The sequence below is a fragment of the Rhineura floridana genome, chromosome 3 (assembly GCF_030035675.1).
Source record: "Rhineura floridana isolate rRhiFlo1 chromosome 3, rRhiFlo1.hap2, whole genome shotgun sequence".
NCBI classification, from domain to species: Eukaryota; Metazoa; Chordata; class Lepidosauria; order Squamata; family Rhineuridae; genus Rhineura; species Rhineura floridana.
Window position 1 is genome coordinate 226,924,584 of NC_084482.1, and position 20,070 is coordinate 226,944,653.

Here is a 20,070-nt window from a genome sequence, read left to right on the forward strand (position 1 = left end):
ATCCCATCAAAAGAGATAAAAATAATTTTAAAAACTGTACAAAAACACCTTCAACTGACTGAAGGTTTGAAAACAATACAACTTAAACACCCAAGGCAGAGACCATCCAGCAGGATGAGCTTGTAGAAACAAAAAGTGTCTCCAGTTGTTTCCGGAAATTACAAATAGTGGGTGTCCATTCTTACCCTAAACTAGGGCTCTTGGGTTCACTTGGGGTCATGGGAAGTAAGGATCCCACTGACTCCTTCCCCAACTCTATGGTCCACTTCCATTGAAGCAAATACTTCTAACGCTCTCTCCTTCATGCTCCTTCTTCTCTTTCTGCTTAGACCGTGCCTCGTTCCAGGTGCACAGAGAGCTGCCGCCCTGGACACTCCAAGAAGATTCAGGAAGGGAAGCCGGTTTGTTGCTATGCGTGTGCTGCATGCGCGGAAGGGACCATCTCCACCCAGGAAGGTAGGCGACCTCAGAGAAGGGCCTTCTCTGGGAGGATGGGGCAAAACTTCAGGCCTGCTGAGCATGATATTTGTCATGAGAGGCTCTCTTGCAGCTCAAACAACCATCTTGATTAGTGGGGGTGATGCTTTTTTTGGTCATGGCACCCCATGAATGGAATGCCCTCCCCAGGGATGGCTCATCTGCTGCCAACTACAACATCCTTCCAGCACCAAGAGAAGACCTCTTTATTTGCCCACCTTCTCAAGCATGTAGATTTATTTATTTATTAGATTTATGTCCCATCCTTCCTCCCAGTAGGAGCTCAGGGCAGCAAACAAAAGCACTGAAAATGTTCTAAAACATCATAAAAACGGACTTTAAATTTTATTACAACAAAACATCCTTAAAAACATATTAAAACAAAACATCTTTAAAAACATATTTTTTAAACAAAGCTTTAGAAACATGTTAAAAAGCAATACCAACAGAGACGAAGACTGGGATAAGGTCTCCACTTAAAAGGCTTGTTGAAAGAGGAAGGTCTTCAATAGGCACCAAAAAGATAACAGAGATGGCACCTGTCTAATATTTAAAGCAGTCTTTCCCAACCAGTGTGCCTCCAGATGTTCTTGGACCACAATTCCCATCTTTGCTGACCATTGGCAATGCTGGCTGATGGGTGTTGTGGTCCCAACAACATCTGGAGGCACACTGGTTGGGAAAGGCTGATTTAAGGGGAGGGAATTCTAAAGGGTAGGTGCAACTACACTAAAGATCTGCTTTCTATGTTGTGTGGAACAGACCTCCTGATAAGATGGTATCTGCAGGAGGCCCTCACCTGCAAAGCGCCGTAAGCGGCTGGGTATGTAAGGAGTAAGATGGTCTTTCAGGCCTGGTCTCAAGTAGGATAGGGCTTTGTACACCAAAATTCAAACCGAACTGGCAGGTAACAGGTAGCCAGTGCAATTCTTTCAGCAGCAAGGTGACATGCAAGCTGCAGCAATGACAGCCCCTTATCCATCCCACCACCATGTCCAGGCAGTGGTCCAGGGCTTGTATGGCCTCTCCTGATGTTACAGAGATATAGAGCTGGGTATCATCAGCGTACTGCTGACACCTTGCACCAAATCTCCTGATGACCGCTCCCAAGGGCTTCATATAGATGTTGAATCTGCTTCTGATCCACTCTACAGAATTTTATTTTGTGATTCTTATATTGTTGTTTTATCAATTGGGCTTGTATATCACCTGGAGAGTTTCAGGCTAAACATCTTTCAAAGACTAATGATAAAGAAATAACTCATAAGAAAGATTAACATATCCAAGAGGATATAAGCAGGGCCCTCCTGGATGAGATCAAGCATCCTGTTCTTCAAATGGCCACCAGTGGGATGCCTATGGGAAGCCCACAAAGACATGAGCATGACATCAGTCTCCCCACTTGTGATCTGCAGCAAGGTTAGAGGCAGTATTGGAGGCAATCTTGGTGGGTCAGGAGACAGTGAATGAGATAAGTATTGATTAAACAAACCTGTGGCCTCCTTGAACAATGAATGAACAAGTTTTCCTATCACTGCTATTACTTAAAATGTAACAATGTTGGAGTTAACACATCTGTCACTCTTATTTATTAATGTACCACCTGTCATCCAAACGGAGCCCAGGGTGACAGATTTGAACATCACGGGAAGCTGCCTTTACACTAACCCATTGACCCATTTAACCAACCTCTGTCTGCTCTGACTGGAAGAGGCTCTCAAACCTCTTGGAGAGAAAGCTTTTCTAGCCCTGCTCCCCGCAATCCATTTTTGGAGATAAGGCCATGGACTGAAACTTGTTCTCAATCAGTGGATTCCTGCCTCTCTCCTTCCTAACAAACCATTGCCGTTTTTTGACCTCTCCCACTTTTAGCCCAAATGTAAAAGAATACAGACTCCTATAGGTTTAAGACTGATACTGAAGTCATTATCTTTATAGATGGAGACCATTGCACCAAATGTCTGGAAGATCAGCATCCAAACAAGGACCAAGATCAGTGTATCCCCAGGATTATCACCTTCCTATCGTATGAAGAATCTTTGGGGATCATCATGGCTTCCTTTGCTCTGTTCATGTCCTTAACCACAGGCTTTGTTTTAGGAATATTCATTAAATACCTAGAAACCCCAATAGTTAAAGCCAACAACCGGGACCTCTCCTACATCCTCCTCATCTCCCTCCTGTTCTCCTTTCTGTCTTCCTTCCTCTTCATTGGCCGGCCAAGGAAATTGACCTGCCTTGTCAGACAAACGGCCTTCAGCATCATCTTCTCAGTTGCCATCTCTTCTGTGTTGGCAAAAACCATCACTGTGGTGCTGGCCTTCCTGGCCACAAAACCAGGGAACAAAGTGAGGAAATGGCTGGGGAAGAGTCTGGCCAACTCCATTGTCATTTCCTGTTCCAGTCTCCAAGTTGTCATCTGCACCATCTGGCTGGGGACCTCTCCCCCATTCCCAGACTCTGACATGCACTCACAGCCTGGACATATCATCCTGCAATGCAATGAAGGTTCTGTCGCCATGTTTTATGGTGCCCTTGGCTACATGGGCTTCCTGGCTACCATCTGCTTCACGGTGGCTTTCCTAGCCAGGAAGCTGCCTGGGGCCTTCAATGAAGCCAAGCTGATCACCTTCAGCATGCTGGTCTTCTGCAGCGTTTGGGTCTCCTTTGTGCCCACCTACCTGAGCACGAAGGGGAAATACATGGTCGCCGTGCAGGTCTTCTCCATCTTGGCCTCCAGTGCTGGGCTTCTGGGCTGCATCTTCATTCCCAAGTGCTACATTATTCTCCTGAGGCCTGATCTGAACACAAAGGGGCACCTGACGAGAAAAACTAAAGATAGCATCTGATTCTTAAAATAACCTCTTGTATCTTGATCACAGATGTCTAGCATAATAATCATAAAACTAATGTTTTGGGGATGCTGTTCTTATGTATTGTAACACACTGTATTGTAAGCCCTCATCCCCTCACAGAGCTACAATTCCCAGAGTTTCCTGGAAGGAGGAATTGACTGGTAAATCTCTTTGCGAATGGTAGGTCTGCGAGGGAACAGGAAGTTCTCCTAAGAACTCTCACTACTCCTAGCAAACTATAGTTCTCAGGATTGTTTGATGGAAGTCATGTCCATTTAAAGTGGTATGATACTCCTATAAAGGTAAAGTGTAGATGAGGCTTTACAGGAACAAAATGAGCAGGAGTTTTGTTCCACCCCCTTGGAGAGATGTCCTGAGACCCTGTGTACAGCCAGAGCTTCAGGGCTGGGGTTGGAGGTTGGCAACCCAGAACAAAAAAGACATTGAAGAACACCATATAATAGACAATCTCTGAATTGGGTTCAAGATTGAAACATTGCCTGTTGAACTATTGTAATGGGATTTGTGTTCTCTGCACGCTAGTGGTGATGCGAACTGTTTAATTTTTATCATTATTATTCTGATAGCTTTCTGCAGTAAGCTTTTGATCTGGGAAGGAAGAATATGCCAATCTCTGTTCTCCCAATGTCTCACCAAAAGTTTGAGTTCTGCAAGAAGCATTTGCCACATTCCAAGCATTTATATGTTTTTTCTCCTGTGTAAATTCAGTGATGTGATGTTAGGGTTCCCCTCTCACTGAATCTTCTTCCACATTCTGAGCATTTATATGGTTTCTCCACTGTGCAAGTTCTCTGATGTAAAGTTAATAATTTGTTTTCAGTAAAGTTTATTCCACACTTTGAGCATTTCAATAGTTTGTCCCTAATGTGTGCTTTGTGATGTTGAGTAAGGCAGCTCCTTTCAGTGAAGCTCATTCCTCACTTTGAGCACTTCAACTGCTTCTCCCTGCTGTCCAGTCTTTGATGCTTAAGGTAGCTCCTCAGACTGAAACTCTTGGGCAGCTATAGTGAATGCACCAGGGGAGCAGGAGACCTGACCTCCTCTCTGAGATATTGGACTGTCCTATAAATCTGTCAACATGCAAACAATATTTGGGTTCGTCTTTCGCAGTCCAATCCACTCCCTGTGTACCTTGGAAGAATATGGTAACATGTGCCTCTGAGCATATGGGGAGTGGTGGCAACATTTTTGTATGTTTGTTGGTGTTCTTCTTACTTTGCTTCTTTCCTGTGTTACTAATGTTTCTACAGAGAATCCAACCTAGAAAATTATATTGCTGTTATTATTCATCTTAGAAATCTGTGTCAAATTTATTTTTATTAATTTCAAAGCCTTTTTATTGTTCAATGTTATATCATGATGAAGGCAGCCTTTTGTGTTTCAAACTGTTTTATTTCGATTTTGGTTCTATCTTTGTTGTATTTTTATTTTGGGTGGATCTGAAACTGAGGTTTGATGTAAAATCAGACTGATTACAATATGGTGCTACTTAAGCAAAGATTCTAGCTGTTGGAAAAAACGAACTTGGCCTGCCTAAGCTGGAATCATAGAATAGTATGGCGACCCTATGAATCAGCGACCCCCAACAGCATCTGTGGTGAACCACCTTTATCAGATCTTGCAAGTTCAGGTCTGTGGGTTCTAGTCATCTAGAATCTATCTATTATCTAGTCATAGAATCATAGAATAGTAGAGTTGTAAGAGGGCTATAAGGCCATTAAATCCACCCCCCTGCTCAATGCAGGAATCCAAATCAAAGCATTCCCGACAGATGGCTGTCCAGCTGCCTCTTGAATGCCTCCAGTGTCGGAGAGCCCACTACCTCTCATGGTAATTGGTTTCATTGTCGTATGGCTCTAACAGTTAGGAAGTTTTTCCTGATGTCCAGTCGAAATCTAGCTTCCTGAAACTTGAGCCTATTATTCCGTGTCCTGCATTCTGGGACAACCGAGAAGAGATCCCGGCCCTCCTCTGTGTGACAACCTTTCATGTACTTGAAGAGTGCTATCCTATCTCCCTTCAGTCTTCTCGTCCCCAGGCTAAACATGCCCAGTTCTTTCAGTCTCTCCTCATAGGGCTTTGTTTCCAGTCCCCTGATCATCTTTGTTGCCCTCCTCTGAACCTGTTCCAATTTGTCTGCATCTTTCTTGAAGTGCAGAGACCAGAACTGGACGCAGCACTCAAGATGAGGCCTAACCAGTGCTGAATAGAGGGGAACTAATACTTCATTCGATTTGGAAACTATACTTCTGTTAATGCAGCCTAATATAGCATTTGCCTTTTTTGCAGCCACATCACACTGTTGGCTCATATTCAGCTTGTGATCAATGACAATTCCAAGATCCTTCTCACATGCCGTATTGCTGAGCCAAGTATCCTCCGTGTTACAAATGTGCATTTGGTTTCTTTTTCCGAAGTGTAGAACTTTGCATTTATCCCTGTTGAATTTCATTCTATTGTTTTCAGCCCAATGCTCCAGCCTATCAAGGTCCCTTTGAATTTTGTTTCTGTCTTCCACGGTATTAGCTATGCCCCACAATTTTGTATCATCTGCAAATGTGATGGTTTTCAAAGTGTTCTAATTTGCTATACCTTCTGCAGTTGTTGCTTCTACACTATCATATTTTATTTCTGATATAACATTTTCTTTTTGTTCTTTTGCTATCATTATCTGTTGTTGTTGTTGTTACGTGCCTCCAAGTCGATCATGACTTATGGCGACCCTATGAATCAGCGACCTCCAAGAGCATCTGTCGTGAACCACCCTGCTCAGATCTTGTAAGTTCAGCTCTGTGGCTTCCTTGATGGAATCAATCCATCTCTTCTTTGACCTTCCTACTCTTACTTTCATTTCTTTCAGTAGAGATTGTTGCAATTTCTCCCATGGAACAGAGGGTTGTTCCTCTGCTTCTTCCTCCTTCATCTCTTGTGTTTTTACTTGTTTTCATGATCCCATTCTTTCCAAATGTCATGTAATTTTCACTTCCTCTCCTTCACACTCCATGCACTTTTAGATTAATTGCTTAATTGCACATATCTTTGTAATTTTAATTTTAAATTCATTACATTGCCAGAGTTCATTAAATTACCAAAGTTCTTAAGTGTTTGCATTCATTAATTATTAGTGGGAAATTAAGCTCATTCAGAGTTCAAATTCATATGATTAGTTTAACTTGAAATCAACAATACAAATTCATCAAGGTAATTTCATTCATTTAGTTAAAGTCTTTCCTGGAGTTACAGTATCTTGTTGTAGAATTACTTATACATTTGAACAGCATCTCCAGCAGCCTGCACGGATTGCCTAATGTTATTATATTATTTCAAACCATTCATTTCAGGGTAAAGGAAACATCAAAACAATGTAAAAGAATAAGTCAATTCTATCTCATCTGTAGACTTTAAAAAAAAAACAGAATTGATGTGAATGAATACTGATCATTTTCATTTGAGTGATTTCCGTTCCTGGACACAAACAAACATGTAAATTGCTGCAATTTTCATATCCACGTCTGCCAGGATCAGGCCTCTCTGTCATTCTGATTGGGGAAGGGGAGACTCTGTCATTGAGATTTTCCTTTGCATCTGAAGGCTTGGCTGGACTTCTGCCTGATGACTCCTGCCCCTGCAGTTGAGGACACATCCTCAAAATACCCAGCTGATCACTGCATTATGCTGGAGGGGTCGTTCTGCAGATAAAATCCTATTAGGGGGTCCATTCTGCACAATGCTGGAATTGAGGCTTCAGTGCTCAATCTCTTGCCTTTTGGAACTCCCTCCCACTGCATATCAGACAGGCAACTTCTCTGTTGTCTTTGGGGCATCTGCCTGGAAGACAGTCCTCTTTCAACAAACCATCTAAAGTATTTAAAATGGTACGACAAATTTTTGAAAATTATGTATGCAATTGTGTCAGCTGTTTTTATAGATGTAACTGTTTTATATATGTTTTATTTATTTATTATTTATTTTGTTTCATTTTTAAACCGCCCATAGCGAGTGGCTCTCTGGGCGGTGTACAAGAAGATTAACATTCAAAGTATCACAATAAAATCAACAATAAACAAAAACAGCAAACAGAAAAATTTAAAATTATAACATTAAACGCTAAAATGCTTAAAATGCCTGGGAGCATAGCCAGGTCTTAACCTGGCGCCAAAAAGATAGAAGCGTCGGCGCCAGGCGTACTTCTACGGGGAGGCTGTTCCACAGTTCGGGGGCCACTACAGAAAATGTTAGTTTCAGGATGTCTCATGGGAAGAAATTAGAAGAAGACTGAAGTTACTTGCTTGCTTCCAAAAGTTACAGTGAGGGGCAGCAACTTGGATGGCTTTAAAAGACGATTAAATCAATTTGTGGTGACAAGGCTATCAGATGGCTACCTTCTCCCTCCCCAGCTGAGGGCAAGATGCCCCTCGATACCAGTTGCTGGGAATCACATGCCAGCTTTTCCACCTACTTTGCCCCCCTCACCTCTGCTCTAAGTGACATTTTTGGGGGGACTCCCTTTACCCGGAATATGAATGCTTTTTAGTTTGCTGTTCTTGTTAGTTTGATTTTTTTTGGTAAATTGTATTGTTTTTATTTGCATTTTGTATTTGTGTGTAAGCCTCCTTGGGGGCCTGTTTGGGCGAAAGGCAGCCTAGAAATAAAACTTCAGTAACTAAGTAAGGACAGTGCTTTTGCGCTCAGGTCCTGCTTGTGTGGGCCTCCCATCATGGGCACCTGGTTGGCCACTGTGAGAACAGGATGCTGGACTAGATGACCCCTCTTGGCCTGGTCCAATTCCATCAGGGCTCTTCTGATGCCAATAAAGATCAGGCAAACTCACCTTTTCCCCTCCCTGAATCATGTCAGACTATTGAGTAAACACGTTTTTTCTCCTGCTCTGCACCTGTGCCCATAAAGTTTCAAGGAACTCGCTTCCCTTTATAATTATCAGAATCATAGTGATTTATTCTCATTCTCCCCAAAGTTCAAGGGATCTCCCATATTGCCTCTGAGAGCAATTACCTAAACATCGCAATCGAGGGCAGCATGATGTTATTTGCAAAGTTTGGGGTATAAATATCTCAAGTGCCACAGAGTCCTTGGGCAGGTGAAGGGGGCAGGAATATGCATGTGTACAGCTTAATTAATACACTTTTAATAAGAACAGAGGAAACTGTCTTTCACTGAGTCAGGCCATTGGGCCATCAAGCTGAGTCCTGTCTGCTGCTGCTCTCCAGCCAGGGGACCTTCCCAGACTCACCTGAGAAGCCAACAGGGACTGAACCTGGGACCTTCTGCATGCAAAGCAGGCATTCTCTCCTGAACGACAGCCCTTCCCCTCAGTCCCCCTTTAGCCCTGAAGCCAGAGCTGGACCCCCCTTTATTTGTAAACTGCTGCAGCCTCTGCCTAGCAAGAGTTCTTTGCTGGCAAAGGAATTGAGAGGTGCAGCCACAAGGAGGCTGCAGCAGCAGACCCAGAATGATTGCTCTGCTCCTGTCGCTGCCTCTTGCAACCTATGGGATGCAGCAGAAGGCAAAATGCCCCTTGAATCTCATCAGGGATCGACATGGTGGTTTGCATTTTTATAGGCCGGGAGACCACCTCATTAGCAGACTCATCGCTCCAAAATTTGTTCTGTATCGACATCCCTTCAACTTTTCCAGCACTCCCTTAAACAGGCTTTATTTGTAAGTAATGATGTATGGAGGTATTTCTGCTTCCTGATGACATTTGCATCCTCCTAATTTACCTGGGTCAGCCTCTATTTCCTGGTATCCCTGTAAATAATTATACCCAGTTCACCAACTAAGGCAGCATTTAATTTAGTGGCATCAAATACAGCCAGATAATTTGGGTAGAAATATAATTTTAAGGGAAAGACACAAACATCTTCTTTGTTTTTAAACATTCTGATTTTATTTATTTATTTATTTAACTTGTATACTGCAAAAAAGGCAAATGGTATATTAGGCTGCATTAACAGAAATCACGTGAAGTACTAGTTCCCCTCTATTCAGCACTGGTTAGGTCTCATCTTGAATACTATGTCCAGTTCTGGTCTCCCCACTTCAAGAGGGATAATAATAATAGTAATAATAAACTTTATTTCTACCCCGCCCTTTTCCCAATAGGACTCAGAGCGGCTTACAACTAAAAACAACACCATTAAAACATACAGAAGTATACAATTAAAAAAGAATTAAACTATGAGAAAAATTAAAACCATAAAACATACATTAAAAACAGCAGACAATTTAAAATAATAAGACCATATAATGTAGTCACCAATCCTAGGACACTTAATCCTAGTCGTTCTCGATCCCAAATGCCCGTTGAAATAAAACAGCCTTTACTTGTTGCGCAAAGACGGCAAGGAGAGAGCTAATCGCACGTCACTCGGAAGGGAGTTCCATAGCCTTTGAATTGTGACCAGAAACAAATTGGCAGCCAGTGGAGCTGTTGTAACAGGGGGGTTGTATGATCCCTGTAACCAGCCCCGTTAGCACTCTGGCTGCAGCTCTTTGTACCAATTTAAGTTTCTGAACAGTCTTCAAAGACAGCCCCACGTACAGCGCGTTACAGTAGTCTAAGCGGGATGTAATCAAGGCATGCATCACCCTAGTCAGATCAAACAGGATGCAGACAAACTGGACCTGGTTCAGAGGAGGGCAACAAAGATGATCAGGGGACTGGAAGCAAAGCCCTATGAGGAGAGACTGAAAGAACTGGGCACGTTAAGCCTGGAGAAGAGAACACTGAGGAGAAATATGATAGCACTCTTCAAGTACCAGTACTTCCCGCAATTTGGAAACTAAAAATGACTAAAATACCGTTAGCCTTTTTTTGCAGCCACATAGCACGTTTAGCTAATATTCAGTTTGTGATCAACAACAATCCCATGGTCCTTCTTGCATGTAGTATTGCTGAGCCAAGTATCCCCCATCTTATCTGTGCATTTGGTTTCTTTTTCCTAAGTGTAGAACTTTGCATTTATCCCTGTTGAACGTCATTCTGTTGTTTTCAGCCCAATGCTCCAGCCCTTCAAGGTCCCTTTGAATTTCATTTGTTTTCCAAGGTATTGCCTTTCCATCCCAACTTTGTACCATCTGCAAATTTGATAAGCATTCCCTGTACCTCCTCATCCATGTCATTAATCCACAGTGTGGAAGAGCACTGGGCCCAGGACCGAGCCCTGCAGTAATTGATAAGCACTCTTTGAGTACAATTCTGTAGCCAACTGTGGATTCACCTGATAGCTGTTCCATCCAGCCCCATTTAGCTAGCTTGCTAATCAGAATATTATGCGGCACTTTGTCAAAAGCTTTGCAGAAGTCGAGAAGACTGAGCCAAAGTAGGAATTGAGACCCAACTCTTCTGTTTTGTTTAACCTAACCTAGGCTGCTCTGTTTTACGTTTCCATAGTTGTACAACCTGTTTTCAGTTGTTTCTGTCATTTTATATGATTATGTTGTTGCAACTTGCCGTGGGACCTTATGGTTAGTAATCTAACAAATAAATAAAAACCCAGGAACGGGCAGACTTCAGGCTTGTAGAATGTGCTGTGCTTTTTACTAGAACCCCAAGGTTCCCCAACACAGCCAGGTTCAAAATAATGGCTGGAGAGGTTGGGACACCATAGAAACATCAGAAGACCAGGCCGATCCACACAAAATTCCACCCCTAATTTAGCCGGTGGGGTAGAAGCTCACCTGGTTGTTGCTATTGTAGAAGAACCGGGATTCAGAAATCTTTAATGATCTACTGCAGATCACCCAGGAATCTACCAAGAGATCCTGATCTACCTGCTTCCCATAGCACCGGTGGCCAGCTGGAGACCCTTTTTGATATATCGAAAGAGAATTAGGTCATGTGAAGGAATTTGCTAAGGAAAAAACGTAAGAAGCTGCTGTACACCTGATTCAGCTCTCGGGCATTGGATCTGGAATCTGCATGCAAAGCAGAGCTATAGGCCTTCCCTCCACATATAATAAATACAGTATAATTGATTTTCTCACTCTAACCTTCCAGGACAGAGAGCCAGTGTGGTGTAGTGGATAGAGTGTTGGACGATGACCTGGGTTCAAATCCCCACCCAGCCATGAAGCTCACTGGGTGACCTTGGGCCAGTCACTGCCTCTCAGCCTCAGAGGATAGCAATGGTAAACCACCTCTGAATACCGCTTGCCATGGAAACCCTATTCGTAGGGTAGCCATAAGTTGGGACTGACTTGAAGGCAGTCCATTTCCATTTCATCAGCTGCTTTCCTGATCTCTCCCCACCCCAGGCCCAGTACCCCGCACCCTGAAAGACACTGTCCTGGGATCAGAAAGAAAATAATTATCTGGTCCTCTTCAAAGTACTGCTAAGTTTTTTTGTTTTAGCTAATGGGAGTTAATTATCTTGCATACACACACAGCAAATTTTCAGATACTGTAAATAAATAAAAATAAGCTTAAAAGGCTCACTCTATCCCAGTCCATTCTTGGGGCAGTTTGTCACCAAGAATCTCCTCTCCCTCCCACCCTGATAAAATAAAAGATCCAGTCCAGCCCATGAAGAAACTAGAAGATTTATGTAACTTTAAAGTTTGACAATGAGGACATTGAACTTGTCAAGGATTATCAATACCTCGGCACAGTCATTAACCAAAATGGAGACAACGGTCAAGAAATCAGAAGAAGGCTAGGACTGCGGAGGGCAGCTGTGAGAGAACTAGAAAAGGTCCTCAAATGCAAAGATGCATCACTGAACACTAAAGTCAGAATCATTCAGACCATGGTATTCCTGATCTCTATGTATGGATGTGAAAGTTGGACAGTGAAAAAAGCGGATAAGAAAAAAATCAACTCATTTGATATGTGGCATTGGTGGAGAGCATCGCATATACCATGGACTGTGAAAAAGACAAATTATTAAAATAGGGTTAATGTAGCTACAGAGACAGGAGCAACTGTTCATTTTTCCTTAGCATCCTGGTTTGAATGGTTTGCTCAGTGGCCAGTGGCTGACAAAGAGAATTTGACTAAAATTTTAGAATTAGGCCTTATACCAAAAAGGGAATAATGAACCGTTCTGGCTTGTCTCATTTAAATATAGAACCAATAACTAGGTATTGGTTTCTTTCCAAATTTGCCGTTGTGGCCATACAATATTTAAGGGTTTGTGAAATTTGTCAAGCTTATAAGGAAGGAAAGCCACTAAAAACTGGGTACTTGTTACATCCCTTGTGTGATCAAAACTCAACCTCTGTGTCATACCTTTTATGTCTCTGGGGTGAGTTATTTGGCATTATGCTTCTTCAGGGTTGCTATGTTTTGTGCCTTTAGAGATGCTTAAGGAGGACATTGGAAGATGAGACTGCCCATTCACAGGTTTGAAAAATTCCTGCAAATAAGGTAAGAACTTCTATTTGGACCATGCTCCTAAGAAAATATTAACCAATGTTGTCTCCCCTCTCCTATGACGTTATTAAGGGGGGGGGAGATTCTTTCGTTAAAGACATTCAGCCTGTAGACCACTTACAGTACCCAGTAAGCTGCATGCTGCAATTTTCCTGTAAAGGCCTTTCTTCACATTTGCCTTCGCTTTGTGCATCCATTTCACTTCATTGAGATGCAAGCTGCCCACACCTCTTCCAAGAGTAAAGCCGTCCACGTCTAGATGCAAGCCTGAGATGAGAGCTGTCGGATGCCCATTCCTTCCAGCGGACTGCAAGGTCTCCCCGTTCTTCATCCAAGGGGGTCTGTGTGGCCAGCTACAGAGATTCGTTGTCTGAGAGCTCATCTTTGATTGTGACCAGGCAACAAAGCCAATCCCTGAGACCAAGGATTAAGACCCTCAGGACCTGCACATGGGAGCACAGGAGCTCTACAGACAAAGCGTTGTCCTCGCCAACAATAAAAGGGTCATAATAAATCCTAAAATGCAAATCTGGCTGTACGCAGAATCACGGGCCAGTCTCTGGGGTTAGGCCTCCCAGGGTCCCATAATCTGTTGTTCTTTGAATCACCAAGAACATTGAAAAGCAGCGAAAGGAATTTTCCTCGAGGGACTAACAATCCTTGTGGTTTCCAGTCGTGTGGAGCAGGGGGTAGCCTTGGAAAGGGAAGATTCCAAGATTGAGAAGATTTGGACTCTGAAATGTTGTAATCCTTTGAAGTTGCAAGAGTAAAGTCTATGTTGTTTGGTTTGGGTAAGGGTTAATGACCCGACGATCCGAATGGAAGAGGGTATATAACCTGCAATGTTTACTAAGAACTTGCGTTTTGCTCTGAAGTTATAGATATGCCCGAGGTTAATTAATTTGGCCTTAGTCTAATAAAACCTCCCCCATCAAAAGAAATTATAGTCAGTTTGCATTAGAATGTGCTGTTGAGGCAGTAGACAAGAACACCATGAGCTTGTCCATGGCCTCACACTTTTGGGTACCACATTCAACCATATAGCACTAAGTTCACGAAGTCGAGAACGAGGAGCGGTTTAAGAAACCCACTGATAAATTGGCCAAAAGGTCAGGCCACTGCCCTGCTAATGAGGCATATTTCTGCACCTCTGGTAAGTTATAACCCCTGGTTGGAACTAAGTTTCAAACGGGGGGACTGAGAGCAGAAAATGTAACTTTTCAGAGCTCAGGATCTAAAAGCTCCTGTTTTATTATATTTACAACGTAAAAGTGAAAGCAGCTTTGAAATGCAGCAAAGAGATGGGAAAAGGGGAAGTCACAATGAGAGAATTTTACAGAGGAAGACTGTCTTTAAGATTGGGTTTTGAGAAGAAATATCAGGTCACGGGGATGTTAGGTACTTTCTGTAGCTGGCACATGGGTAGGCAGGGTCAAAATGTGGTAAAGAACCACCCAGAAGGTGTATGATTTTACTTTGTATGGAATTTAATATATGCCTTTGAAAGTGACAAATGTATGACGTGTAATCCCCTTTTAAAGCTCTGCTTGGCATATTTTAGAGAGCCAGTGTGGCGTAGTGGTTAAGGTGTTGGACTGCGACCTGGGAGAACAGGGTTCAAATCCCCACATAGCCATGAAGCTCACTGGGTGACCTTGTGCCAGTCACTGCCTCTCAGCCTCATGAAAACCCTGTTCATAGGGTCGCCATAAGTCAGAATCGACTTGAAGGCAGTACATTGACATTTGGCATATTTTGGGTAGAATTGGTATTTGGTGACCTCTCTCCCCATGCATTGGTCTTTGCTATCTCTCTCTCTCAATAAACTCTGTCCTTTGGAGCACAATAAATTGCAAAAAATTTCCTTCCACAATCCTTTGATGCACAGAAAGAGTTGAACTCTGCTTAAAGCTTTTTCCACATTCAAAGCATTGATAAATCTTTTCCCTTGAATGGATCCTTTGATGTGCCTGAAGTTAGCCATTCTGACGAAAAGTCTCTCAACACTACAAGCATGTATAAGGTTTGTTCCCTGTGTGAGTTCTTTGATGCAAAGTAAGGTGGCCACTCCGACTGAAGCTCTTTCCACACTCTAAACATTTATAAGGTCTGTCCCCTGTGTGAATTCTTTGATGCACCGTAAGGGTGCTACTTGACCTGAATGTCTTTCCACACTCGAAGCATTTATAAGGTTTGTCCCCTGTGTGACTTCTTTGATGCGAAGTAAGATTGCTATTGTTACTGAAGGTCTTTCCACACTCCAAGCATTTATAAGGTTTGTTTCCTCTGTGACTTCTTTGATGCGAAGTAACGTAACTACTCTGACTAAAGCTCTTTCCACACTCTAAGCACTGATAAGGTTTGTCCCCTGTGTGACTTCTTTGATGCACCGTAAGGGTGCTACTACACCTGAAGCTTTTTCCACACTCAAAGCATTTATAAGGTTTGTCTCCTTTGTGAGTTCTTTGATGCTTAGTAAGGTTGCTACTCTGACTGAAGCTCTTTCCACACTCCAAGCACTGATAAGGTTTGTCCCCTGTGTGAGTTCTTTCATGTCGAGTAAAGTCCGTACTCCACCTGAAGCTCTTTCCACACTCAAAGCATTTATAAGGTTTGTCCCCTGTGTGAATTGTTTGATGCGAAGTAAGGTGGCTACTCTGACTAAAGCTCTTTCCACACTCCAAGCATTTATAAGGTTTGTCCCCTGTATGAGTTCTGTGATGTGAAGTAAGGTGGCTACTCAGACTGAAGCTCTTTCCACACTCAAAGCATTTATAAGGTTTATCCCCTGTGTGACATTTTTGATGCGAAGTAAGGCTGCTACTCTGACTGAAGGTCTTTCCACACTCCAAGCATTTATAAGGTTTGTCCCCTGTATGAGTTCTGTGATGTGAAGTAAGGTGGCTACTCCGAATGAAGCTCTTTCCACACTCAAAGCATTTATAAGGTTTATCCCCTGTGTGACAACTTTGATGCGAAATAAGGCTGCTACTCTGACTAAAGCTCTTTCCACACTCCAAGCATTTATAAGGGTTGTCCCCTGTGTGACTTCTTTGATGCAAAGTAAGGTTGCTACTCCGACTGAAGCTCTTTCCACACTGGAAGCATTTATAAGGTTTGTCCCCTGTGTGACATCTTTGATGTGAAGTAAGGTTGCTACTCTGACTGAAGCTCTTTCCACACTCAAAGCATTTATAAGGTTTATCCCCTGTGTGACTTCTTTGATGTGAGGTAAGGTTGCTATTGTCACTGAAGCTCTTTCTACACTCAAAGCATTTATAAGGTTTGTCCCCTGTGTGAATTCTTTGATGCACCTTAAGGGCGCATCTCTCCCTGAAGCTCTTTCCACACTCGAAGCATTTATAAGGTTTGTCTTCTGTGTGAGTTCTTTGATGTGAAGTAAGGTGGCTACTGCAACTGAAGCTTTTTCCACACTCCAAGCATTTATAAGGTTTGTACCCTGTGTGAATATTTTGATGCAAAGTAAAGTGGCTACTCCACCTGAAGGTCTTTCCACACTCCAAGCATTTATAAGGTTTGTCCCCTGTGGGAGTCTCTCTCTCCTCTTGTCTCTTTGCTCCATCTTCACTCCTCAGTTTCTGCTCCTGCACCTGCTCCTCAGATTTTTCCAGTGATACTTCAGATGGTTCTCCCTCAGCCTTGGACCCCCAGATGTATCCTGATGGAATGAAAAGGAATGGTGATAAAATGCTGTGGAGAAATCTTGTGAATATATTATGATTTGTACTTTGAAACATATTTCTGGGAGCTCTGTTGATATCAGAGTTTAACTGTCAAAGCTCGAGGCCTTGTACGGAGTTAGTTTAGCAGTAGGTGCTGGTAATGGGGAATTTTATATATCCATACATGTATGATCATAACTATTAAGAAGGCATATTTCTTTTATAACCATAAGGAGTTGCATATCGAAGAGGCCTATTGATGACCTGAGATTCAGGCTAACAGGGAACCATGAATCTTAATATTTAATTCAGACTTGTACATAAAAATGTGTTGCTATTGGCAACAGGTCACAGCGATCTCCTGTTTCTTTGCCAAATTTGGCCAATGCCAAGACCCAGCTGATGCTTGATTCATTATCCTATTGTTTGGAATCAGGAAGCAAGAGAAAGTTGTGATTGATGAAATTGCTAAAGTTTGATTCCTATGTATAGCAATAATGCCATCTATAGAGGAAAAGTCTTACAGCATAATCAAGGGGTTTAATAAAGAGAAATAGAAAATTTTTACAATATTTTAAAACAATCCAGTGTATTAAATTTACAACTTTATAAGTGTTTTTTCATTAAGAAAAGGGTGCATCTGGGGTGGCCTGCTTGCCTGCCTCTATATTTCTGAGGCTGAAGGATGCTAGTTAATCAGTTAACCAGAGTTATCGAGTTTTCTCTTTTCCTGTATGGCTTCAAGATGGAGCTCAAGTTTCTTAAATAATACCCTCTCTTGAACTAAGTATTTTATAAGTAAGGAACTGGGAATCTGAGAAGGTATAAGGGCATAAGAACCCCTATGGCAAAGGAATAGAACTGGGGGTGCTCATACATTCACAAACACCCTAAGTTCCCAAACTTAACTAATGGAACTTGTCCAAGTATTTCCACATGTACCTGGGTCAGCCTAACTGATCAGAAAACAATGCAACAATGGCATACAGAATGTACTGGGTATGCTTAAAAGCCTATTCATAGTAGTAACTGTCCAACTAGTCCCAAAGAAATTCATTAGTCTTGAGAGACAGTAGGACAATGGAAATATTAAAGAGATGGACAGAATCTTGGAATCACCACTGGAATTAGCTAATGCTTTCTGATTGGTTTGGAATGATGTTGTGTGGGCAAGGACTCATGAGATTGGTGAAATCATTGTCACATGCTGTAACTGTACTCTATAAAACAACTTGCCCACAGTGCCTCAGTGCAGTCTCTCCTGGATGTTTCTGAGGGGCTGGCCCTGCATATGGCCCTGCATATGCTTGTAAAGAATAAAGGCCTACCTTTTTGCTTCAAGCCTGTCTCCTCAAATCTTTTCTTGAATGATCACCAGCAAAAGATCCCAATGGAGAAAGAATTCCCCTACACTAGGTAACAGGTTGGGAAAAGAGATGCAGAGAGAGACAATTGTAACAAAAATCTGCTCTCTTGTTCCTCCATTTAAGTTGGATAGCCCAGTACTTATGCACAGGTGGAATTTACAAACCTAGGATGGATCCTGTCTGACAGGAACCTGGCCCTTTCCACTGCCCAGAGGTCAGCTTGCATCCCCTCCCTCCCTCCCAAAATGTTACTTGCAACATGGAATAGTGCTGGAAGATGAGACACCCCCCCCAGGTCAGATGGCACTCTGTGAGCTACTGGGGAAGAACAATGGGTAAGTACAAGTAGCACTGTGAGGAGAGACTGAAAGAACTGGGCATGTTTAGCCTGGAGAAGACTAAGGGGAGATACGATAGCACTCTTCAAGTATATGAAAGGTTGTCACACAGAGGAGGGTTGGGATCTCTTCTCGATCGTCCCAGAGTGCAGGACATGGAATAATGGGCGCAAGTTGCGAGAAGCCAGATTTTGACTGAAGATCAGGAAAAACTTCCTAACTGTTAGAGCCATACGACAATGGAACCAATTACCAAGAGAGGTAGTGGGCTCTCCAACACTGGAGGCATTCAAGAGGCAGCTGGACAGCCATCTGTTGGGAATGCTTTGATTTGGATTCCTGCATGGAGCAGGGGGTTGGACTTGATGGCCTTATAGGACCCTTTCAACTCTACTATTCTATGATCTCTATAAAAGAGGGATGACAGAATGTCATCAAGGATGGCAGATTCATTCATGGAGGAACCATATAATGAAGAACCAGAAATTTTAGAATGTGAGGTGAAAAGTGTTCTTAAAATACTTAACAAAACTTTGTCAACAAATAGAAAATAAAACAATGGTCCACAGACTGGAAGCATTCAATATACATCCCAATTCCAAAGAAAGGGGATTCCAGGGAATGCAGCAATTTTCAAACTAGTGCCTTAATATCCCATACAAGTAAAGTCATGCTCAAGATTCTACAACAAAGGCTCTTACCATATATGGAGCGAAAAATGCTGGACGTCCAAGCTGGATTTAGAAAGGAAAGAGGCACCAGAGATCATATAGCAAACATAAGATGGATAATGGAACGGAGCAAGGAATTTCAGAAGGAAATCACACTGTGCTGTATAGATTATAGCAAAGCCTTCGACTGTATGGATTATGAAAAACTATGGAATGCTTTAAAAGAAATGGGGGTGCCACAGTATCTGATTGTCCTGATGCACAACCTATACTCTGAACTAGAGGCTACTGCAAGGATAGAATATGGAGAAACGGATTGGTTCCCCATCAGAAAGGGTGTGAGACAGGGGTATATATAATCACCCTATTTATTTAATCTATATGCAGAACATATCATATACAGAAAGCAGGATTGGACCAAGATGAAGGAGGTGTGAAAATTGAAGGGAGAAATATCAATAATTTAAGATATGCAGATGATACCATACTACTAGCAGAAACCTGTAATGATTTGAAAAGAATGCTGATGAAAGTTAAAGAGGAAAGCACAAAAGCAGGACTACAGCTGAACGTCAAAAAGACTAAAGTAATGACAACAGAAGATTTATTTAAAAAGAAAGTGGCACAGCTACTCAATGAGGATGGGAAAATGATAACAGATGACAAAGAAAAGGCAGAAGTGCTCAATTCCTGCTTTGGCTCAGTCTTCTCCCAAAAAAGGGTCTATGACCCTCCTGAGAAATGTGAAGGGGCAGGATTGGAGCTTGAGATTCATAGATAAATGGTCAAGGAATACCTAATCACTTTGAATGAGTTCAAATCGGCAGGGCGCAATAAACTGCATCCTAGAGTATTGAAGGAACTGGCTGAAGAACTCTCAGAACCGCTCTCTATTATCTTTGTGAAATCATGGAGGACCGGTGAAGTGCCGGATGACTTGAAGAGAGCTAATGTTGTCCCTATCTTCAAAAAGGGCAAGAAGGAGGAACTGGGGAACTACAGACCAGTCAGCCCAACTTCAATCCCTGGGAAAATTCTGGAGCAGATTATAAAGCAGTCAATCTGTAAGCACCTTGAAAACAATGCAGTGATTACTAGGAGCCAACATGGATTTATGAAGAACAAATCCTGCCGAACTAATCTCATCTCAGTTTTTGATCTGGTAACCTCCCTTGTAGACTGTGGGAATGCTGTGGACATAATATATCTCGACTTCTGCAAAGCTTTTGACAAAGTGCCCCATGATATTCTGATGAGCAAGCTA

The 20,070-nt window shown here is 42.4% G+C and overlaps 1 protein-coding gene across 2 annotated transcripts in view; it reads right to left on the reverse strand.

The window, feature by feature from the left end:
* Positions 1–9,284: 9,284 nt before the first annotated feature.
* The window catches only part of LOC133381821 (zinc finger protein 883-like), a 29,450-nt gene continuing 18,664 nt past the window's right edge, over positions 9,285–20,070 (reverse strand). For both annotated transcript variants that reach the window (XM_061621306.1, XM_061621307.1), the window contains one exon: positions 9,285–16,426. In XM_061621306.1, the coding sequence (XP_061477290.1) occupies positions 14,754–16,426 (1,673 nt within the window). In that variant the 3' untranslated portion in view covers positions 9,285–14,753. The remainder of the gene's footprint in view (positions 16,427–20,070) is intronic.